Raw genomic sequence first — 25897 nt, forward strand, 5'->3', positions numbered from 1 at the left:
GCTGGATGGGGTTGTAGTATTCCAGACAGAATGGGGGCACGACTCCTGAGAGAAGAATAGTGTGTGGGGTGGGGGACACACTGATTGGAGGTTGTTGTATCAATTGTGTCACTTCTTGCATCAGAAGACATTACACAGAGCTGTTCATGGTTCAATCCCATCCCCAGTGGATTACTGCAGTGCTCTCTGCGTGATACTTGCCTCTGAAGAACATCTGGAATTTCAGTACTCCAAAATGCAGTGATATGGACCAGTATGGATGCGTAGTATTGTCTATGGAGATTCTCAGGCATCCAGGACATGGTTGCCCGAAAGGTGCTTTTTCAAGAGACAACTGGACTTCCTTGTTTTTTCTTTGAAGACATTTCGCTTCTCATCCAAGAAGTTTTCCAGCTCTGACTGGATGGTGGGGAATGGAAGGATTTCTGTTCCTTGCAGACAGATTTACATCTGAAGACACAGGTGGCCTCAACGACTCTCAAAGAATGCAAATAAGCAGCTGTCTGCAAGGAGTATAAATCCTTCCATTCCCCCCACCAACCATGCAGTGAGAGCTGAAGAAGCTTCTTGGATGAGAAGTGGAACGTCTTCAAAGAAAAACCAGAAAGCCCAGTTGCCTCTTGAGGAAAGAAAAAGCACCCTTAGGATGTGTAGTATTATGCCCATGTTACTTGCTCTCAGGTGCGATTCAAATTTCCGGTTAAAATTTTAAAAGTTCTGGATAGCACAAGGAACAGCCTTATTCCTATTGTTTTCACTCTCCTGATTAATTTGGTTATGAAGGGCATCTTCCAAGTCCTTTCAATCAGAATTGTCATCTGGCAGGATCCAAGAAGAGTGCCCTTCCTGTGAATTGTTGTGGCCCACCAGCGCCCAGCAGAGCTGGCAGCAGATTCAGACAGTGAGGAGGTTGGGGAGGAACATGGGCCAGTCCTGGAATCTGGGGAGTGCTTGGATGAAGGCTCTGCATTGGAGGCAGAGAGGGGACCAAGGCCATCTGGTAGTTATTTGCTGCCTCTGGAGCAGTGGTGAAATACAATTTTTTTTTACTACCGGTTCTGTGGGCATGGATTGGTGGCCATGGCAGGGGAAGGATACTGCAAAATTTCCACTCCCACCCCACTCTGGGGCCAGCCAGAGGTATTTTCCGGTTCTCCGAACTACTCAACATTTCTGCTACCAGAACCTGCTGAATTTCACCCCTGCTTTGGAGACTCCAGAGTCTGACATCAGTGAGGCAGAAGAACAACAGAAGCCTGTTTCCAGTGTGCCCGTGCACAGAGCTGCCAGAAGGCAAGAGCAATTAAGAAAACAGGGTCAACTTGGGAGTAAGGCCTGGAGACGATTGGCCCCTCCCATAAAAGAGGAGCGAATGGGATGTGAGCTTTTGCAGGAAGCAATTAGTTCTTCTTGTTGGTTCAAGCTTTGAAAAGTTTTGTTTGACGCTGTGCTAAGTTTGGCCTTGCTCTGCATTTGGCAGTTAGGTCTCTGGCAGCATTCCCGGGGAGATAAGGTGGGTGTTTATCAACATTCCCCTGAAAGACTGTGGCAACTCGAGCAGACATCTGTCGGAACCTTCACAGACTGTTTGTAAAGCCTTGCAGACTGTGAATGACCTTAATTTACAGCCGTAGAAGTAAAAGAGGGTTTGAGGGACTAAGATGGTGATTTATGCTTTCTCAGGAAGCCTAGGTCAGAACATGAGCACCTTACCACCTAGCTTTGGCTGGCTGTTACTCTCAACATGTTTTATCTTTTGGAAAGCCTTGAAGACTTTATTTCCCCAGACATTGGAGCCAGGAGAATAATTGAGCTGGTAAAAAGGTGTTTTCAAGAGCCACTTTGTGTTAGTTGGCTAGAAATGAGTGATATAAAAATGAGTAGGGAGTTACACGGATGAGCCTACTTGTCCTGACCATTGGTGCTAATTTTTAAAGGATGCCTAGGAAGTACTAAGTTATTATACGTTCTAGCTTTCAGTAGTGTTTTTATTCTCACAGAATGTAAGATACCCAACCCCGGCCCAATTCTTAGGTGGTTATTTTGGGGAAAAGAAATCTGATCTTTCGACAGAAACTGATAGTCATCCAAATCACGGTTGTCTCAAAATGCTTTTTCAAAATGCAGCTGGACTTTCTTGGATTTTTTTTTTTTGGCTTGAAGACGTTTTGTTTTTCATCCAAGAAACTCCTTCAGTTCTGCCTGAATAGCAGAGAATGGAAGGATTTATATTTATATTCCAATGTAAATCCTTCTGTTGTCCATCATTCAGCCAGAACCGAAGAACCTTCTTGGATGAGAAGTGAAAGGTCTTTAAGAAAATAAAACAAAACAAAGAAAGTCCAGCTGACTTTTGAAAAAGCACCTTTGGGACACCTGATCTTTCAGTTATGTGATTCCTCCCCCCCCCTTTTTTTTTTCTAACTCCTGATAATTCCCTGCCCTTTTCGTTGCAAGAGTTTAGAAATGGTTTGTCCTCGCTTCTTTTTTAGGGCTGAGAAAGAATGAGTAGTCCAAAGTCACCCAACTAGCTTTGCACTTAAGGCAGGAGTAGAACACACACACCTAACAACATTGGTAGGGCAAAATACCGCATGCACTTAGGGCAGCAAACCCCACACTCACCAGCACTGATGATGTTATCTAGCCTTAATGAGACATCAGCAAGCAAACAACCAAGTTTATTGAGCTCAGTATAATATTTATTTAAAAGCTAACAACTGTATATGTACACACACACACACACACACACACACACACACACACACACACAGACTCATATATCACTCACCATCTTCAGGCTGGGTTTTGGGCTTAAAGCGTGGTCGGAGCTGCCGTCTTTCTATAAATCTTGGTGGGGGTGTGTGAGGAGTGCTGGCTTTGTTTCAGTAAGTGGAATGATTGGTTGTGTAGTTGTGTCATGATTGGTAGATTGGTGCTGATTGGTGCTGGCTGTGTGTCCATTGTTGTTTCGTGTTGTAATGGCCTGGGTGGTGGGTGGGGCTCATTTGTTGACTAGAGCTGGTTTCCAGATATTTGGTAGGTGGGAGGTATCGTCATGTTTATTCATGTTGTGGGGGTGTTTCTCTATTTTGATAGCTTCCATAATTATTCTCTAGTTGAAGTGTTCTGTTTTGGAGATTAACCTGGTTCCTTCAAAATTAATTTCATGTCCTGTAACTTTAAGGTGCTGGAAAAGGGAGGAGTTTTTTTTCTTTTTTTCTTACTGCATTCTTCTGTTCTGCGATGTGTGCATATATTATCCTGTTTGTTTGTCCTATGTATGTTGCAGGGCAGATTTTGCATGGTATTTCGTAGACTCCTTGGTTTTCTAGCTGGATTTTGTCTTTGGGGTTTCTTAAGATGTTGGGTATTTTTTGGTCAGTGTTGAATTCTGTCTTGATATTGTGTTTGTGGAGAATTTTGCTGATTTTATCTGGGGTGCCTTTGATGTAAGGGAGGAGGGCGATGCCATTGTCCTGTTCTGTGTCTCGGTTTTTGGGAGGTGTCTTCCTTTGGATTACGTTGATTATTGTTTTTTCTTTGGAGTCCGTTGGAGATTAATACATTTGTGAGAGTGTGTACTTCAGTTTTCAGTGGCTCTTTGTTGACTAGGCGTTTGGTTCTGGAGATGAGGGTCTTGGCTACAGAATCAATCTGTGCAGGGTAGTGATGGGGTTTGTGCATTTAAGTAGCAGTTGGTGTGTGGTTTTTTTCCGGTAGATGGTGTGTCCTAGAGAGCCATTGGGTTTTGTGTAGATTTCCCTTTCTGGACATCCTAATCTACAAAAAAACCAATGGCTCCCTAGGACACACCATGGGAAAAGACCCCAATACAACAAGACCATGTATTTATTTATTTATTTATTTATTTATTTATTTATTTATTTATTTATTTATTTATTTATTTATTTATTCATATATATATATATATATATATATATATATATATATATATATATATATATATATATATATATATATATATATATATATATATATATACACACACATACATACATACATACATACATACATACATACACATACACACACACACACACTGTATATACTGTGTGTGTGTGTGTGTGTGTTCATACACATGTACACACACATACATACATATATACAGTATATATATATATATATATATATATATATATATATATATATATATATATATATATATATATATATATATATATATATATATATATAGCCAAGGTGGCGCAGTGGTTAAATGCAGCACTGCAGGCTACTGCTAGATCAGCAGGTCAGCGGTTCAAATCTCACCGGCTCAGGGTTGACTCAGCCTTCCATCCTTCCGAGGTGGGTAAAATGAGGACCCAGATTGTTGGGGGCAATATGCTGACTCTCTGTAAACTGCTTAGAGAGGCCTGAAAGGCCTATGAAGCGGTATATAAGTCTACTGCTATTGCTATTGCTATATATATATATATACACATACATACAAAATGTATACACACACACACACATATATTTATTTATTTATCAGCACAAATATAACACTATATATATATATATATATATATATATATATATATTAGATTTTTATTTTATTTATTTATCAGCACAAACACAACATATATATATATATATATATATATATATATATATATATATATATATATATATATATATATATATATATATATATATTCACATACATACATACACATAAAGAAAGTAATATTCAAGATTCATTTTAAAAAGTTCATATATACTGTTTCTAAATATTCTCAGTATCGAGCACTTAGTGTTTCCTATGTTTAAAATAGACTCATACTATTAATTTCGTGGTTTTCAAACATTACAACTGTATTGGGTTATTTATTTATTTAGCGGATGGCAACTGTATTGGGTGTTACTGTCCAAGATATTTACACTGTACAATGTGCAAACCCATAAACAGAAAAACATTCCAGAGATAATTGTATTCTGTGTTTTGTTAAAGGGAAACTTGCCAAAATATTCACACAACTCTCTGATGGTTCAAGCCCTGAAGACTAACTTAACAGACCCAGATGTCCATATTCTCTTCTTTGATGTGGAAGCTCTGATTATTCAGTTACTAACTGAGGAAGCCTCCAGGCCTAACACAGCCCTTATTTCCCCTGAGAATTTACAGAAAGCATCTGGCAGCTCTGACAAAGGGAGTCCCTTCCTTGCTGGCAAACGAGCCGCAGTCCTGCTTCAGCAGGTCAAAGAAACCGTCAAAGAAACAATCAAAGAAAACATAAAAGAACGTCTTTTCGACGAAGACGATGAAGACGAGGAAGCCAGACGAAGAGAGGACGGGGATCCCGAATACCGGTCTAGCAAATCAAAGCCGTTAACTCTCCTAGAATATAACCTAACCATGGACACAGCCAAGCTGTTTATGTCGTGTCTTCACGCTTGGGGCTTGAACACTGTTCTAGATGAACTTTGCAGTGAGCGCCTAGGGATGTTGCGGCCTCACCGTTCTGTCTCTTTTGGCTTGCTTTCAAGAGGCGGCCACATGTCTTTGATGCTCCCAGGGTATCATAAGCCTGTAGACCAGGGACTCTCTAGTGTTAGCAAAGACATAGTAAAGCCTGACCCTCTGACAGAGCGACACATCAGGGGGACGTACGGCATTTCACGTGCAGTAACAACCCAGCACCTCCTTTCCATCATCTCCCTGGCAAACACCTTGATGAGCATGACCAATGCAACTTTTATTGGAGAGCATATGAAAAAGGGTCCAGCCAGGTACCTTTATCAACTTCCTTTACTAGTTGTTCATCTCTTGTTTTCTTTCCCTTCCAGAATTTTGGTATTTGGTATTTATTGGACCAGAATTCCATACTACACTGCAAACTTGATTTAGCAGTCCGTGACGCAACGGTTCAAATCCCCATCCTCTGTGTGAATGGGTGTATAAATAATGCCAGTATTGTCATGCCCTTTGTTTGTATAGCAATGTAATGGTGGCATCATTTGTGTAATGGTATTGCTGTGGGTGTCGAGGTGTCTGATTGAACAACCAGGAGTAATGGACGCCTCCCTCTCTTCGGTCTGTCCATTAAATAGAGGTTACATTGTGTGTGTGTGTGTATGTGTGTGTGTATGAGCTGTGGTGGCGCAGTGGTTAGAATGCAGTACTGCAGGCTACTTCTGCTGACTGCCGACTGCCTGCAGTTAGAGTCTCACGATTGACTGAGACTTCCATCCTTCTGAGGTCGGTAAAACGAGGACCCAGATTGTTGGGGGCAACATACTAACTCTGTAAAACTACTTCGAGAGGGCTGTAAAGCACTGTAAAGCGGTATATAAGTCCTATTGCTGTTTGTATTTGCCGGACATTATAATCCGGCAAATACAAATACATACAATAAGTTGCATTTAATTTGTCAAATTATTTGTTGAATCGAAACTAAATTATGAATGCAGAATAAAGCAATTAAGGTTTGGATTTAAGTGATACCAAACTTGGGCAAGGGGGGGGGGAGGGGCGTTCATTACAAAATGCTTTACCCAAAATAATGGTAAATTCAGAAGTCCAATACTCTCTTGTTCAGGTAAATCTTATTTATTTTGTGTCATATTTGTTAACTCATTTCTTATCTTACCCTATATATATTTTATATTATGCTGTTGTCTTACCTCGTATGCCCTGTCTTGCACTATATTCTATCTTTGACCTTATTCACACAATTTCATCCTGCTCTTCCCAGCCAATCCTGTTCAAAGTCATTTGCTTGCTCCTCTCAGGTGTCCTTTGTAGTGCTTTGTCCTGCTCTCAGAGCTGCTGCTTTCTGGGACTTGTTCTGCTTCCACCAGCTCTTCTTGGCCCTGCCTAACAGGCAAAATCCCTTGACCGACAGAGTCCGGAGTATGTCCCTTTTGCCATTGAGGGTGGGGTGGGCTAATCCCATCAGGACAAGCTGGTTCAGTTATAACACCCTTGAAAACACCTTGAATTGAATCCAGGAGCAAAGTCAGTGCAGCAGGCAGGAACAGTGGTGTAAAGCGGGCCACCAAGAACTGCCCATGCTGCTGCATTTTGGCTGCGCCAAAGAGCCGTGGTGGTGCGGTGGTTAGAACGCAGTACTGCAGGCTGAAATTTGAATCTCACCCGGCTGAAAGGTTGACTCAGCCTTCCATCCTTCTGAGGTTGGTAAAAGGAGGACCCAGATAGTTGGGGGCAATAAAAACTCAGGCTGACTCTGTAAACCGCTTAGAGAGGGCTGTAAAAGCACTGTAAAGTAGTATATAAGTCTTAAGTGCTATTGCTATTTTGCACCAGCTGAAGCTTCTGGATATTCTTCAAGGGTAGCCAGATGTAGAGCACATTGCAGTTGTCCATGTGTGAGATGACCAGCTCTTGAGTGACAGGAAATCCCAATCTAGGAAGGGGTGCAATTGGCAAACAGCACGTAGTTATACCAATGCTCTCCTAGCCACAGTTGCCACCTGCTCATTGAGCAGGAATCATGAATCTAGGAGAACCCACAGATTGTGCACTGGGTCTGTCTGGGGTAGTACAACCCCATTGAGAACTAAAGATGTTAAAAGTCCCACAGCTGGAAATCCCATGCACCCACAAAGCCACTGCAATGTTAAACGGTCATTAAAGAGAGACTTCATAAGAACCATGGCAAAAGTCTTCATCTGCCTGTCCCATAAAGAAAAGCAAAAGAAATTCTGGAAGAGGGTAAATATTTTCTAGAAAATGATGAAGATTTTGAGAAAACAAATGGGCTAGAAAGAAGATTGGGGGGGAAACAGTACTGCAGATCGATATAGATAAGGTGGGACTTTCTAATATGTTTTCTTAAGACACCAGGCTCAAATATGAAAGTATAAACCATCTCCTTTATGGGCTTAGTTATAAATTCACAAGTGTTTTATTTGTAGGCCACCTAGACCAGGGACTCCTGACCTTGGAAGAGTGAAGACTTCTACTCCACTTGCTAGTCCAACAGCCCAAGGACTGATTAAACAAGGTAATGAATATCAGGCTTTTGAGAATTTGTGAACAACTACATTGTAGTCAAAACTTGTTTGCATCATTTTTTTCAGCTCTAAAATATAAGCAATTTATTGAATGTGAGTTAGAGTTTAGATCGCTTTTACAAAACCTGAAATGGAAAATACATTGTTTTTGGTAATGAGACTTGAGTCAAAATCTTTGATAATGGTAAGAAATTACTAATATCTATGAAAGTGAAGTCTTCTTTGTATGTGCAATATACAATATACAATGTACTTTGTATGTGCAATATACAAATACAAATCCATATATTGCAATATGCAAAATGCAATATATATATATATATATATATATATATATATATATATATATATATATATATATATATATATATATATATATATATATATATATATATATATAACACAAATATAACAAAGGCAACAGTAAAAATATTGGGTTTCTGTCTGGATGGACTCTTGTGATGAGCCTAATGACAGAGAGTGGAAGTGTGACCTTCCTCCCACACTTGGGCATACCAGGGGTTGTGACTTTAAGTATATACCTCCCACCCTGGCTGGCTGATAAAAGGAGTCGTTCTCTGTAGCTCAAATGGTTAACTCCCTGCCTGGGAGGCAACAGAGCACAGGTTCGAATCCCAGTAAGGATATGGCTAGCTGATGAGAGCTAAATAGCTTGAAATAGATCTATACTAGTCTTCCTTTATTTATTTATCAGCACAAATAAAAACACATATATATATATATATATATATATATATATATATATAAAGCTATCACTCTTAGGAATTTTACTTCCTATCCAACTTTATGTTGCATTTACCCATCATTCTCTTTCAATGCTTAATAGGAACTATGAATTTGGAAATATTTTCTGTTGCATTTTACAAGTGGATTCAGGATCGGCTTGTTTTGGGGTGAAACTGGCAGGTGACAGCTTAATTTCTTATAGATTGCAATTCAATTGACATTTGACCCATCTTGGAAAATAGCAACTGCCTTGGTCAGATTTTTATTCCATTTTTTATGTTTATTGAAGTACTTACAGCTCCTTTTAATCCAGTAGTAACCTTATGCGGGGGTGGGTGGGGTGGGGTGGTATTCGGTTAAAAATGTTCTCTTCCCTTTCACCTTTTCTATTATTGATGATGTATATGAACTAGTGTTCATAGTGTTTTAGCACCTGTAAGCTGTAAGTTGTCCTGCCCTCATTTTTTAAAGTAGTTAAAAAAGTGAAGGATTTTACAGCGTTTGCAGAAAATGAAGCTTAAATATTTATTTGCCTGCATGCAAATGATTTATAATTTATAGTAAATGTTGCAAATGCAGTCCTCAGCAAAATTAAATCCATTTTAAAAAAATCCAAAAAAAGCAATGCTAAACAATACATAAACCTAACCAGTAAGGACATAATAATACAATATCCTTAATTACAGAAAGTTCTAAACCAGTTAAAGACCAAGTTAATAATAAAGAAAACCTTTAGGACAGTTTGATGTTTCACCGACTCAAATTTCTGCAAACAGAAACATCAGCTAAAAGGTTTTGTTGATCTGTGGTCACCTACTCAACTGCTCCTCTAGATGGACAGAAAAGTAGCTGTTTTCTGATATTGTATGCACTTCTCCAAAAATGAAATGAAAGTTGATTAATTTATTGAGCAAAAAAAGTTAGCTCGCTATTTTTTATAAAACCTCTCTCATTGATTTTTTTTTTAAAAATATGCCATACCACTACTTGTTATATTATACATTATATAATGACAGTTAGAACAATTAATCAGTGAAACAGCTTCCCTCCAGAAGTTGTGAATGCCCCAACACTGGAAGTCTTTAAGAAGATGTTGGATAGCCATTTGTCTGAAACGGTATAGGGTTTCCTGCCTAGGCAGGGGGTTGGACTAGAAGACCTCCAAGGTCCCTTCCAACTCTGCTATTGTATTATAATAGTATGTGTTATAATAATGCCAGTTAAATGTCAGGAATTGTTAAGAGTTTAGTCTATAGCACCATCATGTAAGCAGCTGCAATGGGCCAAGTACATCCCCATCTACAGTTTTTTATAATTTCTCCATCACTACCATCCCAAAATATCATGGAATCTCACATGATTTTAGCAGTCTCATGCCTTTGATATTATGTTAAGTGTTTTGCAGTTTTGACTTTCTTGGCAAGATCGTGCATGATTAAACATCTTGCAATATTTATTCTTTTGCTCTATGGTTGTTGTTTATTATTTGGGGGATCCATGAGTAGTGGCATGGCCTACCATAGATGTCTTCATAACCATTGCTGCTGTGTTTCTAGCTCCTGTTCAGTCTTCACTAAGCAGATCTATAGCTAGAGGTTTTTTGTTTTTTTGTTTTTTGGTCTCATGACTTTCAGTTTTATTTCTCTTGTTTTCCCCAACAAACATACAAAAGAATAGAGTAGAGTAGAGTAAAATAAAATGAATAGACCAAACTAGAATGAATAGAATAGAATAGAGCAGAGCAGAACAGAACAGAAATATGGAATGGAATGGAATGAAATGGAATAGAATAGAATAATTCCTTTTTTGGCCAAGTGTGATTGGACACACAAATAATTTGTTTATGGAAGCTCTTGGTACAGGTGCAAGTAAAGTAAGTAAAGTACAAGTGATTGTGTTTGTTCATCATTCGTATACAAGGAATGATGATCAGTTTCACAACTGAGCCATTATAAAAGGTTTACATCCTGTGCCATGTGAAGAAAAAAATATATGTGTGCAACTAATTTTGCTTCCCCCCCCCCCATTTTTTAACTTTTTAAAGTTAAAAAATCAGTTACCATTACTTTGCGGTTATGTTTACATGTCTTTTCATTTCTTCATTTTTATTGTTGTAAGTTGCCTAGAGTATCCTCATGGTGAGACAGGTGGCAAATACATTTATCGAACAAATTAATAAATAGAAAAACCAGCAACTTTACCTGTATTTGTTAAAATTTGGAATCCAACTGCCCTTTACTCATAGGCAATTGTGTTTGCGTGCCAGGGAAGTGGATAAATTACACATGCAACTAGTTAATAAAAAGTTTGTCATTCTATCTGTATAATAGCATGTGTTCTAGACAGAGGTACGTCTGCTGGCACTTTTTTTACCTTTTTTCATTATGCTTCCTCAATTTGAAATGCTGAACAGTACAAGAGAAGCAAACTAGGGATCTGTGATTTTCTATTTCCTTTTTTCCAACTTCCCGAGATATATTAAAGCCTTCTGAAATAGTTTTATCCTACAGTCAGTTTAAAAGCTGGATCAATTGAAAGCTTTATTTTTCTTATTTTGCTTTTAGTGGATAGAAGAATTCAGTGTAAAGTAAATATTTTGATAACTGCGTGGTGATGTGATGCAAGTCCCTGAAAAACAGACACGTAATTTCGGTAGCTTTTTTTTGTGAAATTGCCCACAATTAAATGAAGCGATTAGAGTGGTGTTTTTATCTATCTATCTATCTATCTATCTATCTATCTATCTATCTATCTATCTATCTATCTATCTATCTATCTATCTATCTATCTATCTATCTATCTATCTATCTATCTATCTATCTTTCTTTCTTTCTATCTATCTATCTATCTATCTATCTATCTATCTATCTATCTATCTATCTATCTATCTATCTAGATTAGAGTGGGATGAATGGATGGATGGATAGATGGATAGATGATGGATGGATGGATGGATGGATGGATAGATAGATAGATAGATGATAGATAGATAGATAGATAGATAGATAGATAGATAGATAGATAGATAGATAGATAGATACAGATATATAATCTCTAACCTCACTTATTGGGAATTCACTTATTAAGCTTCTAGTTAATTCTCCAATCTAATAGTAAATATCAAAGAAATTAATACTATTTTTGGTAAAAAAAAATAGTAAGAAAATAGCACTGCATATATTTCTCTAAACAAGAAATTGTGTCCCAGATGACTTGTTCAACTTAGGTGTTTCTTAATCAGCTCTCTATTACTTGGTACTGCATTTGTGACAACACACACACACACACACACACACACACACACACACACACACACAAAACACACAGAATTTTGCTGGCTTTAACTTGGTTACTTGTAGCATATTTAAGTCACGGCAAACAGAGCCTGCATGTAATCGATTCATGCAGTGATTATTTTCAGGTTGCCGGAGAGTCCAATGCTGCTGCCCTGCTATACACAAAGCCAGCTGTTGTTGTTTTCAGTTGCATTGATTGGTATAAACAGTGACAGCCAGAGAGGCTGGTCTCCCCCCCCCCCCCCCCTTCCCGGATCATAAAAGGAGCCCAAACCTCAATATCGCACAGTAAACTTTCAGTCTGGAATTCACCTACATATTTGGGGAAGATCTTTGCATTTATCAGTCTGAATCCTTTATCAGCTCTAGTGAGCTTTCTCCCCCCCCCACTCCCCACTCCCCCCCCCTTACATGAAGTGCATCAAGCCGGTTTGCGCATGCCACCGTCATGCATTTGTGTGGAAATCATACAAGCTAGTAATTTTGATGCAGATGTCTTAGAGTAACAAAAGTAGTTCACTGCATGAAAACCAAACATACAATACAGGAAACAATACGTAATCTGTTCTGGAGCCTGGGCCTATTGTCACCCTGCAATGGAATAAAGGAGAGGGATTAATTTGAAGATGCTTGTGCATGACATATGCTAATTCTGTGCAAGAAGGAAGTGTCAGCGAGTGACCTCTAAATCTTAACATTGACCTCCGGTTGTAGAATGGTGTGTGCCATAAGGTCTGCCTGCCCTTTTATATGATAATTTGATTCATGAAGCATTAGGGAAGCCATAAAGTTTATGGCTGCCTTTGGACTGCCTCCTCGTTTTTTAAAAAAAAATCTAAGAACCCCTCCATGAGTCACAAAATTGCCCACCATAACATGAAAGAAGTTTTAATTCAGCAAAGGCTATTTTTTAAATCATCGATTTTTAAAGACGGGGATTGCCTGAAGAGATTCGTTTTCAGAACTTTGAGTTTGCCTCGCTCTCCAGCCAATTCTGAAAAGCCAAGGCTAGGCTGTTTTTTGAAGGGGTCATAATATGAATTCACTACTTACATCTGGTTTGTTAAAATAATAATTCTGTATGAAGGACACACACTGGTCATACTGAGATGTATTTTCTGTCAATATGCCATGGGTTCCCCCATTGCAAACGAAGCCATAATGTGCTTTGGATGGCTGAGGGTGTTGTTTGAACTTTCCAGTCTGATGTATCATTTATATTTATCATAGAGGTTACATTTTGGGGGGGATAGTTAAGGAAGCACCAGAAAGGGTTGTTTTTTTCAGAGTTTGAGAAAACATACCGTGTTTCCCCAAAAATAAGACAGGGTCTTATTTTCTTTTGATCCCCGAATTAAACACTTGGCCTTATTTTCGGGGACGTCTTATTATTTTTGAGGTGCACGAGGCCACTTAGCTTCGGCCTGTGGACCAGCTGATCCAGAGAGGGTCAGAAGTTCTGTCTCTGTTTCTGGCACACTTTTGCCAGCGCTCGTGTTGCTGGGCCTGCCGCTCTTTTTGTGGCCGCCCCTAAGAGAAGGGGTGCGGTAGCTAGGGTTTGCGGGAGTGGCCTCTGCAAGGCTGTTTTGCGTGGATGGCCGGTTCATACTGGGCACGTGGGGCACGTTCCCCCCTTCCTCTCATGAAATAGCGGGGACCGGCTGCGCATGCGTTTAAATATTTTAGGAGAGGGCTTATTTTCGGGGAAGGGCTTATTTTAGCGCATGTGCTTGAAAGCCCAATTGGGCTTATTATCTAGGGAGGGCTTATTTTCGGGGAAGCAGGGTAGCATAGGTATCAACAGAAACAGGTTTTTTTTTCCTTTTTCTTTTTGAGATCAAAGTGTCTTTACTCTCTTCATTTGCCTGTGTTTGGTAGTTTTAAGCCTGTTTTAGGATTTGTTCTGCATGTATTGATTTTTTTAAAAAATCCAAACCCCTTGAATATTTGGAAAACAGGGTTTAAAAAGGGTTCTCTGCAACCTCCCCCCCCCAAAAAAAAATATCCAGGTTGGAATTCTCAAAATGCTCATTGTGACTTCCCTGTGCCTATCCCAACGGATGGCTAAGGTTAACCCATACAATTGTTCGCTCAATAAGTCATTGTTAAACAAACCACAGCTTAGATTAATGTCAGGGTTCCAAATAGCATCCAAAATTTAATCAGAGTCCAAAGCAAAGTATTGCTCAAAGTTCCAATTTATTAAGAGAGCCATGTTGACACATCTGGGAAAACCTGAATCTGAAAGCTTCCCGGTTTCCCCCACCCAGTTGAAAGTTCAAGATATTGCCCCCACACCCACAAGTCTATCACATGGTCCAATCATCCACTGCCATGCTGGCAGTTCCTCCCATCCAATTCCGGTCAGGTGGTGCAGAAGTGCAGATGCAAAGGATGACCTTGGCTTTCTAGAAATAATTTTGTTTTGGCTACATAGTATGTGACTTCTTACAACCCCCCCTCCCATTTTCCCACAATAGAAAATGCATAGCAGAATAATAGAAAGTGTGGCAGGCCAAAGACCCAAAAAGAAAAGATGGATGGAGGCCTGACAATCAGTCAATGGACAAAAATGCACTTGGCACCTCTGAATTCAGATCTGGCGAATCACATTCTGGGGCACCCGAGTCACCAACTAATTTATAACTGACTTATTTTTTTTATCTATCCTGGATGCATTTCTTAAAAGGTTCTTTTAAAGTGTTTCAGTGAATATAGAGATTTTGGTTTTACTCTGTTCTTTAATAATAATACTAACCAATTTTGTTTTCATTTCTGGAAATGTCTCTCTTCATTTTTCCTCTTTTATTTCTTCTTTTCCTGCTCAAGTTGCTCCTGCTGTTTCTGCTAGTACTGAAGGTGATCATTCTGGTCCTGCTCCTCCTTTACATTCCTGTTTCTTAGTAAATGAAGGTATTCTCACCACTGTTCTTTCTACTTTGCCTTTTCTCTCTCTCTCTCTCTCTTTTGTCTGACTTGCTCTCTGGTTGTGTTATATGCCTCTCTTATATGAGATGCATCCATTTTTCCAAACTATTTAAGGTCACTTAGCAACTTTTATTTAAAACTAATACATTAATTCACTTAGCAGTCTTTATTTATAACCAATACTTCATTTAGTTTGTTAAAAGTAATTCATTTTCCCTGCATTGGCAGGCTGATCATGATGCGGTGGCTCAGTAGCTGATACGCTGAGCTTGCCGATCAGAAAGGTCGGCAGTTTGGCGGTTCGAATCCCTAGTGCCACATAATGGAGTGAGCTCCTGTTACTTGTCCCAGCTTCTGCAAACCTAGCAGTTCGAAAGCATGTTAAAAATGCAAGTAGAAAAATAGGGACCACCTTTGGTGGGAAGGTAACAGCGTTCCGTGAGCCTTCTGCGTTTAGTCATGCCAGCCACATGACAACAGAGACATCTTCGGACAGTGCTGGCTCTTTGGCTTTGAAACACAGATGAGCACCGCCCCCTAGAGTCAGGAACGACTAGTACATTTGTGCGAGGGGAATCTTTACCTTAACCATTACCATGTCTTTTTAAAATGACAACGTTATGTATTAGAGTATAAGATTGCAGAGATTTTAAAGTTTCAATAGAAGGGAATATTGTAGATCAGTATTGAACTGTGGGGTTTTTGGTGCTTTCTGAGCTGGATTGTTTTATTGCAGATATTTCATTATCCAACTAGGTAACTGTGGCACTGATGACATTGCCTACTTGGGTAATGAAACATCTGCAAGAAAACAGCCAAGTTCAGAGAGCACCCAGGCCCACACATTTTAAAATTCGTTAATTCTCTTTCATGTAGTGAAGTGAGAGGTCAGAGGATGACAAGTGCAATTTAGTTAATATCCTGATTGATGATGCTTTTAATCTTTTGAATTCAAATAGTATTTTTAAAGAAAATTTCTAGGGTTGGCATTGTAAAAGGAGAAGCAGGTATACATGAATGGTTTTAGAAAAAAAAACCCAAGTCTGTTTCAGAATTGCATTTAACCAGTATATACTGATCAAATAACAATTTAACGTGTGGTGTTCCAACAAATAAAAACTTCACTTTGTCAGGATCAATGGAATCAAATGGATTCTAAAAGAAGATGTGTTGTGTTGGTTTTAAATGATTTCTAAAACGCACACTTTGTACATGTGCATGTGTGTGCGTGTTTGTGTGTGTGCTTGTGTGTGTGTTGGCATGTGGATTGTTTCCAATTGTGTCTTAATCCCAGTGGAATGGATTTCAAGGAGTACCTCCCAGAACAGATTTGGAAGATTGAAATTGAAATAAAGAAACAGGATGCTGTATGAAACCCTATAACAGCTTGTCTCAACCTTAGCAAACTTAGGATGTGTAGACTTCAACACCCAGAATTCATACTGCTAGGGGGAATTCTGGTTGTTGAAGTCTATACATCTTAAGATTGATAAGGTTGAGATGCACCGCCTTATAATGTATCGACTGACTTTCAATTATTTATGTACATTATTCAGAAAATAACCATTTTAACAAACAATAAAGATGGGTTTTACAACTTAATACCATAATTATATCTTACCATGCCCTTGTCATGCCAAGAACGATTTAGATTTAAGTTAACAGTTAGATTCAAGCTTTCCTCTAATCAGCAGTAATCCAGTTTCCCTCCGGAGTAATTGCAGAATCTGCCATGCAGTAGAGTTAAATGGGGATCCTTGGTGGGGGTAACATCTCTCAGTTTTATTAGGATAAGAGAGTCTTCTTTCAAACGTCTTGATTCTAAGCCAGGGGTCTCCGATTGAGATAATTACAAGGTCTGCATGAAGAGTAGCTCATTTCAGTTAGCAATTAGATGTCAATCTATAATCTGTAGCCCTACAAATGTGGCACAGTTGTAACTCCCAACAGCCCAAGTCTGGCCAAGTGATACGCTATCAGAAGAGCAGATGGTCTACTATAGACAGAAGTTTTTTTTCAGACAGAAGCTTCAGGGTTTGTTTTTTTCCAGAACAATCACAGAATTGCGCTCTCTCAATCTCTCTCTCTCTCTCTCTCTCTCTCTCACCCCGTGTCCTTTCACAGCCAGGGTTGATGCAGCTCATTCCTTGTCTCTCCTTGGCTCAGATGGTCCCAAAGAAACTCTTCCTAGGTTCCTCCTCAAAGGAACCTTATTGTCCTCTTCAACAGAAAATCGCCAAGTTATGCATCAAGATCCCTTTAACAATGACATGGGTCAAGGCTGAGAGAAGGTTGTTTGACTTCCTTCCTTCCTTCCTTCCTTCCTCCCTCCCTCCCTCCCTCCCTCTCTCCTTCCGTCCCTCCCTCTTTCTCTGTCCTTCTTCCTCTCTTCCCTTTCTCCCTGTCCTTCCTTTCTTCCCTCCCTTCCTGTCCTTCCTTCTCTCTTCCCTTCCTGTCCTCCATCCCTCCCTCCCTCTCTGCCTTCCCTCCCTTCCTTCTCCCCCACTCCCTCCCACCCTGTCCTTCCTTCTCTCCTCCCTCCTTCCTCCCTGTCCTTCCTTCTTTCCTTCCCTCTTTCCTTCCCTCTTTCTCAGTCTGTAACTGTTTCCTTCTCCTTCAGTGGAGATTCTCAAATCATCCAGGTCATGGTTGTCCCAAACTGAGGAAGCTTCTTACATGAGAAGCGAAATATTTTCAAGGGGAAAAAAAACCCCAAGAAAATCCAGTTGCCTTTTAGGAAAGCACCTTTGGAACTCTCTTTCCTTGCTTTGCCATCCAGACCTTCTCCAGATGGGGCACCCAGTCAGAGTTCCAGCCACTGAAACTAGACAATTCAACTCACCCTTCAGATATCTTCTAAAGTTGGCTTCCCCTGCTGCTTTCTCTTAGCTGAAGTGGGGAAATTGGATCTGCCTTCGCATTTATACTCCTTGTCAACCTGATCCTATCTTTTCTTGCACTGAAGAATTGCTGGAGTTTTAGTTTTTTAAAATTATGAATAAAAATAGACAGCACAACATCCAGACTCTTGTATATTGGCACAGCAATAAATTTATTATGAAATCAATTCCTTTTAAAAAATAATGGATTGGTGTCTATGATAACCAGCACTGAACTTACACTTTTAATGGTTTATTTAAACATTGAATGTAGCAGTATATGTCTTTATCTTGTAGATTTAATAGCTAGTGTACAGTTAAACTTTGGGTATTTGTGTATTGTTTAATTTCTATTACATATTGCCTCTGATCTGCTCATACATAAATAGATTTATATTACAAACTAGTTTATTTATTTGTTATTATGGCTCATCACACAGTCAGCCAGATGTTTAAACTGGGACTGGCATTTTTATCCAGCTATAAATCATTATTTTATACCTTCTTTTTTATCTACATGAGTCAAGGCAGGTACATGCCTAATATTCCTGCCTTCTGTTTTTACCACAACAGCAACCCTTTTCAAGATACTGAAAAGACTGTTTTCTTATCTTTTATTATATTTCAGACTTGTATAAAGGAACGTGTAAAGAAATTTTACAGAGCAAGAAAAAGTGACTTAGAAAATATTTGGAAGTATCTTTTAGCCCAGCGGGGTCAAATTCAAGGCCCGCGGCTGGATTTGGCCTGCAGGGTGCTTAGATCTGGCCCACGGGACCACCCTGGAAACAGCGAAGGACCGGCCAATGGTGCCTCTGCCAGTGAAAACAGATTTCGGGAGGCCTCTTAGGCTCCATTTTCGTCCGTGACATCCCCCTACAACCTTCTGCCAGCAAAAACGGGACCTGGAGGCCCACATGTAGGGCTCCCCGAGCTCCATTTTTTCCGGCAGAGGGCTGAGGAGGCTGTCATAGCTGAAAACGGGAACATGTTTTTGCTGGTAGAATGCTCGGGCCACCACAGACACTCCCAAAATGAATGACATCAAGCTTGCCACGCCCATCATGACCCCAGCCACCCCATCCCCCCAAAGTCAAACACAACCCCCTTTTTTTAAATAAGTTTTTTAGTTTCTATTTCTCTACAAACATATCATTTGTGAGCAGTGTGCAACCAGAGTTACATTTTTATACAAATAAAACAATACTCTTCATATTTAACACAGTTAACAATCTTATAAACTTTTAGTAGTAATACACATATTTTGTTGAATTATAATCTTTCCCTAATTATTCCATATTTCAGTATAACATTTTACGCCAATCTCCATATTCTTGATGTTACTCCTTTTACTACTGATAAAATACCAATAATCATATTTGTTATGTTTATCAGACTTATGTAATTCTAATAGTAATTCACAAATTTATATTGAATTATAATCTTCCCTTGTTCCCTTTCCTGATTTTTAGTTATGCATATCATAACATAACTAAACACAACCCTGATTCAGCCCTCAATGAAGTCGGGTTTGACACCCCTGTTTTATCCAAATTGTTGAGGGCTAAAAACATGAATACGTGAAGTGATCTAGCATATTCTTGAACTACAAAGATTTTTAATTGTTCTACCTTTGTGGGTTCATAGAAAAAGGGATTTAAAACCATGAGAAAGCTACCTTTCCCTAAGAGGTAGAATGTATCAGGAAGAGAATTAGGGGGCATTTATCTATAAAACTCTATCTTCCCCTCTAATGGAACCACATCTCTTTCTGTCCCTGACATTAATCCTCAACACCCTATACAACCCTATACAAAATATTTCATTTCCAGATAACTGTGCAGGTAAGCTGTGCAGGTGCAGGATAGGATTGCAGTCATTGTGTTTGTGTATTGCCTTGGTAATCAAGTCCCCTCTGTAGATGGAAAAGTAATTCATTGATTGAACTCTTGATTTTTTTGATGGGAAAAGAAGACCTCTTGTTTTAGCATCAGTCTTGTGCTAGTCAGTTGAGACATCTTGATATTTTCAACAATGGCAATACTTCATTGTGAATACATATTATTTGGTCAACCTCAGAGTCAGATTCGGGATAGTTTGTCATTGTTCTTTTTCTTCTTTTCTCATTGATTTACTTTATGATCCTGTAGATAGTGGAGAATTACCAGTGAAAAGAAATATTGTATGTTTCGGAGTATAAAACGCACTCCCCCCCGCCCCCAAATAAAGTGAGTGGAAATGTCTGTGTGTCTTATACAGTGAATGTTGCTGAAGCCCTGCCCACCACCATCCCCCACCCTTCGGCCTCTCCCTCCCAGCAATTTGCCTCCTTGCAGCAAACAGCAAACAGCCTGGTCTGCTTTAGCACAGCCTGATTTAGCACGAGCAGCTGATTGGTGGTTAGATCTGCCTCCAGGAATACTTCCTATCAGCTGTTATAGGCTGTGGGGATCGCCACCACCCATTAGTGCTGGCACCACCCATCGCCTTTGCCACCTCTCAGCTCCTCCATGCACCCCATTTTCGGCCTCTGCGCATCTTGTTTTCAGCATCTGCATGCCCCATTTTCAGCCCTTTCCAGGCACCAGGGATAGGCGGCGACAGTGATCCCCACTGCCTGGACTGAAAATAAAACCCGCAGAGGCCAAAGACGGGGCACGCAGAAGCCGAAAATGGGGCACGTGGAGGCAGCGATAGGTGGCAGCAGCAATCCCCGCAGCCTGGAACAGCTGATAGGCGGTATTCCGGGAGGCCAGTCCAATCATCAATCAGCTGCTTGTGCTCAATCAGGCTGTGCTGAAGCTGACCAGGTTGTTTGCTGTTGGCTGCAAGGAGGCAAATTGCTGGGAGACAGAGGCAGATTTTTTTTTCTTAAGGGTAGTTATGAATGTTCTCTCCGTCTCCCCATTTATAGTTGTTGCCAAACAATATCTTCTTATTTTTAAGCAGCAAACCCAGTTCATAGATTTAGATACCCTGTTCCAATACCCTATGCCAGGGGTGCCCAACTTTGGCAGCTTTAAGACCTCTGGACTTCAACTTCCAGAATTCCTTAGCCAGCTATGCTAGATGGGGCATTTTGAGAGTTGAAGTCTAAAAGTTGCCAAGGTTGGACACCGCTGCTTAAAATGAATCCGGAATTACTGGTGGATTATACTTTTATAATGAAGTTCTATGTCAACCCTTCTTCAAAGTGTCCACTAAACAAAAAGGTCTTTTTTAACAATATTTGTTTATTTCTCAATAAATGATCTTTCTCACACAGACACTACACATATGCACACAGGCACAGAGAGAGAGAAAGAGACAGAGACAGAGAGAGAATGTAACAGTTATAGTTTTCATTTTTTTACATTTGTATTCATGGTCTCTTTGAGCTGCAAAAGCTTTTCTCAGATAGAACTGCATCTTTGGATCTAGGTTCAATCTTTTTATAGCAGTGGCATATGAGATTAGATTTTGACAGGGCTACTGATCCCGATCTCCAGTAGGAATGGGGTAAGGAGAATGGAAAAATTAAAGCAGTATTCTGCTGATCGTCTTCACGCACTGCTTTATCTCAAGAATAAGATAAACAGTCGGTTAAAAACAGATTGCAAATGTACAATTTTGGAAAGATGAATATTAGAATAATTTGCTTTTTTTGAGTGAAATTGGAAGTTTCCCTTTTCGAAAGGTTTTTTTTATCTAAAATTCAGTTGAGGTAAGTAGCAATTATTTGTATCAGGTTAGGAGGGAAGCAAAGATACCCTAAAAATGTGAATAACAGTGCATTATTGTTAATATGTGCTTCAATTAACTGATTGCCTAAAATGATTAGAAAGATTACTATGTATTCACTTATGGTGATATATTGCTTTTAGCTTTTTCACTTAGTGTAACTTCAGCCTTATTTATTTTGAAAAGTATTTCTTGTATTCAGACTACCCATTGCAAGTTCCGCATAGACAAATTTTGTTATGGTTGCTAGTAAATATAGCGGTTTCCCACTACCTCTGCTATTGTGATTGTTGTGTTTTTGCCTGTGTCTTAACAGGATGGAGTCAGCTTGCTGCTATGCATTGTGTTATGCTCCCTGAACTGTTGGGACTGGATCAATTTAGACCACCTCTCCTTGAAATGTTGGCTCGTAGATGGCAAGATCGATGCTTGGAGGTACAGATTTTTTATTTTTTATTTTTTTTAAGATGGCAGCTAGGGAAAAATGAATCTCTTGGCCAGAACAGGGAATACTATTTTTACCCTGGATATATTGTTCCAAAAAAAGTGTACTATAATTCTGGTTTAAAGGTTGAATTTATATATATGTGTGTGTGTGTGTGTGTGTGTGTGTGTGTGTGTGTGTGTGTGTGTGTATGTATGTATGTATGTATGTATGTATGTATGTATGTATGTATGTATATATATACATATTCAATTTGAGGGTCAGTTTTGTAAAATGGAGAGTTAATATCCCTGTGTAACAACAGTATATTCTGGTTAAATGGGAAGACAGACTTCAGGAAACAGGAGGGCAGAGTGGATTTTTTCCCCCAGCCACTGGATGTCACCGTTGTTCCATCAAAATATATGGAAGTTTTACTCAAAACTGAAAGATCCTGTTTCCATAAACTACGCACAGCTTCCGATATTTGAATTAAGCCGCAGCTAGTTTACCGTTCATGCATCAGCAGTTCAGTAACTGCTGCAAATTTATTTTTAATACTTTTCGATACTATGCTTAATTTTAAAAGTAAGATGGCAGGAGGAGTGTCTGTAGAGAACGGAACGCTTTATATCACTGTGCAGGAAATTGGACTAATTGTACATCCATGAAATGTTGCGTTTAAGGGTCACTGATGCTCTCTGGAGTTTTAATTGTTTTCTTGCAGATGTTTCAATTATCCAAATTAGGTGACATCATCAGTGCACTGATAACGTTACCTAGTTTGGTAATGAAATGTCTGCAGGAAAGCAACTGAGTTCAGAAGAGCACCAAGGATCCCTCATTTCAACCATGAGCTAAAAATATTCTCCTCTATGTTGCTTTTAATTCAGATCCCCCCCCCTCCCCTTCTTGGAAATATTTAAAAATATTAACCTTATATACCTTATGGTGACAGAGATAAATCATAAAAAAAAAAAAGATTCACGTTTGTAAGAAGGATTTGGCTGTTTTCAAATTCTAGATGCGGTTTTAATAAAGGAAAAGACATTCTATTTTAGGCCCGTTTCTAAGGGTGAAAGTGCTGAGTAACTTCTCTAGCTGGCAAATGGAGTTGGCGTCCCCTATTTTTGATCAATGACTATCTGGCCTTGACATTACATCTGTGCTGTTATGGCAAAAAGAAGAAAGGGGAAAAAATGTTGATTGTGCAGCTTTAAAAGAAATATATGAGGAGCCAATCTGTGACATTTGCAGTAGGGGGTTGAGTTGGCGTCTCAGCTTAATTGAAAAACTATTGCTGACGTTGTACAGTGATGGTGAAATCCAGGTCTGTGTGGAGTAGGAAATTTGTCTCTCTGTCTCAACTTATGAGAGAAACTGGCTTGGGAGCGTAACTGTTGGAATCTTTGGGAATCCTTCGGCAAAAGCTGATCTCAACAGAAATAAGTAGTCTTGATTATTCAAAAAAACAACAAACCCAAAACCTTTTGGTTACTCCTGCCATCATGCCCCATGGGTAAAATGGCAGCATGATAATGGGAAATATTTTTGCTATTTAAAAAAGTATTGGTGTTTTGTGTCCATGTGGTTCTTCCCCCAGCATCTCAACCGTAACGGGGAAGTAGCAAAATGTCGTATTCCTCCAATGCTCAATTTTATGAAGAATCTTTTAATTTTATATATCTTATCAAATACAGCACAGCTTGGCTCTCAGGTTAGTTGTTAGTAAGACCCTTGGTGGCGCAGTGGTTAAAATACAGTATTGCAGGCGAACTCTGCCGACTGCCAGCAGTTCGATCCTAACCGGCTCAAAGTTGTCTTCCCAGTCTTCCATCTTTCTGAGGTCAGTAAAATGAGGACCCAGATTGTTGAGGCAATATGTTGAATCTGTAAATCTCTTAGAGATGGAATAACGTGTCACAGCCAACTTACCGCAACCAACTCACCATGACCAACTCGCTGCAGGAGAATTTAACAATTCGATTTAATTATTTAAAATAAATAAATAAAAATATTTGAATTTTTGTCGTTCACATTTCATTCTGTCCTAATTTTGCATTGTTCCTTTAATGGTTTTATTTCAGCATTTCTTTCGGATTAGTGTAACTCTTGCTCTGCAGTAAGTTGTCCCGTCTAGTTGGCCGTGGTGGCAAATTGTCCCATGGAGAATTGGCCGCAGCAAGTTGGCTGTGGTGAGTTGGCCATGGCGAAATGTCATGGCCCCGCTTAGAGTGGGCTGTGAAGCAGTATGGAGGGGTATATAAGTCCAGGTGCTACTGCATTTGCAGAAGAGCTTTGTCTACAAAAAAAAAAAAAAAAAAAAAACAGAAAAAATAACTACAACCCAGGAGTCCATTAACACCTTTTTCACCCCACCAATGTCCTTAAAAGACATGAACAGCTCATAAAAACTTACACTTTATAGGACGGGAAAAGTGCTACTATACTCCCTCTGGTTAGTTACTATTAATGTTTATTTTTTAGCTGCCTCCCTGTGTTGCGCCTTTTCCCCCCTACAATTATTTCAGCGCTTTAACTGAACCAATGCCTGTTCTGTTTGGATTTTCAGGTAAGAGAAGCTGCACAAGCCTTACTCTTGGCAGAGCTGAGGAGAATTGAACAGGCGGGCAGGAAGGAAACCATTGATACCTGGGCTCCTTATTTACCTCAGTATATGGACAGTGTTATATCACGTGAGCATTTTTTTTTTTTTGCATTTGCTTGTTAGTTGCTGTGTGACATGAAGTAATAGAAGCAGAAAAAAGAAGAATTTATGCAGTTTAGGTGAACTTGAATAGGTCATGAAATGCAAAAAGGTGAGGAGAGATCAGAAATGTTTTAAACCAGGGCTCTCCAACCTTGGTAGCTTTAAGTCTGGCAGACTTCAACTCCCAGAATTCCCCAGCCATTCTGGGAGTTGAAGTCCACCAGACTTACAGTTGCCAAGGTTGGAGAGCCCTGGTTTAAACAGAACTATTCCAGACTACCTTTTAAGGCAGTTTTGGAAACATTTCTTTGGGAAATAGCATGTCCCAAATAGTATGTGTGTATGCGTACAGTCAGAATAATATTTTAAAATACAGATACTTCTTATGGTTCAGCATCCTCTTAAAAAAACCATTCAAAATCTCTTTAAATGTGTACATTAAAAAAAAAAACACCATTGGTTACGCATAATGTCAAATTTCAGCAATATTTCAAGAAAGTAATAAATACCAGTTGGAACTTACTTAGTATCCTAAAAGGGATCCGTTAAACTCTATATATTAAAACTTCAATTCAGGAAACCAAAGAATGCAATGAATAAAAATGTATTTTGGATTCTTGCTCCCAAACAATAGACAAAACTCCCCCTTCTTTTTTGGAAACCAGCCAAACAACTGGCATATCAATTCATGCCATCTGCATAATTACACAATTGTACCATAGAAGTAAGTGGACGCAACTCATGTTGCTTGTCACTTGTATGAATTATGTATATTTGGATTTCATGAATTTTCACATCCAACAGTATTTCCACTCAATGGCCAATGAAACCATGGTTTCACATAGCGTATTTCAGAATCTCTTTTTAAGAATATTCTAGCAGCTTTCAAAATTGCCCATTTTCATTTCCATACTACGTCTTCGGTGAGTGCACTAAAACTGGTCAGAGTTTGTGCTTTTTTAATATGTATCTAACAGACATCATTGGGACGCGGTGGCTCAGTGGCTAAGACTCAGTAGCTTGTCGATCAGAAAGGTCAGCAGTTTGGTGGTTCGAATCCCTTGCACTGCATAATGGAGTGAGTTCCTGTTGCTTGTCCTAGCTTCTGCCAACCTAGCAGTTCGAAAACATGTAAAAATGCAATGAGAAAAATAGGAACCACCTTTGGTGGGAAGGTAACAGCGTTCCATGC

At 39.4% G+C, this 25897-nt stretch overlaps 1 protein-coding gene across 2 annotated transcripts in view; it reads left to right on the forward strand.

Annotated features, from left to right (window-relative positions):
- WDR7 (WD repeat domain 7) overlaps nt 1–25897 on the forward strand; it is a 239759-nt gene that overhangs the window by 40330 nt on the left and 173532 nt on the right. Inside the window, exons 15-19 of one of the 2 annotated variants that reach the window (XM_087715346.1) lie at nt 4976–5754; nt 7903–7991; nt 14874–14957; nt 21888–22006; nt 24568–24691. In XM_087715346.1, the coding sequence (XP_087571472.1) occupies nt 4976–5754; nt 7903–7991; nt 14874–14957; nt 21888–22006; nt 24568–24691 (1195 nt within the window). The remainder of the gene's footprint in view (nt 1–4975; nt 5755–7902; nt 7992–14873; nt 14958–21887; nt 22007–24567; nt 24692–25897) is intronic. The other variant, XM_087715347.1, reaches the window with a different exon arrangement.

The sequence above is a fragment of the Thamnophis sirtalis genome, unplaced genomic scaffold (assembly GCF_051295495.1).
Source record: "Thamnophis sirtalis isolate CommonGarterSnake01/CBP01778 unplaced genomic scaffold, rThaSir2_p1.2 scaffold_5, whole genome shotgun sequence".
Classification (NCBI taxonomy): domain Eukaryota; kingdom Metazoa; phylum Chordata; class Lepidosauria; order Squamata; family Natricidae; genus Thamnophis; species Thamnophis sirtalis.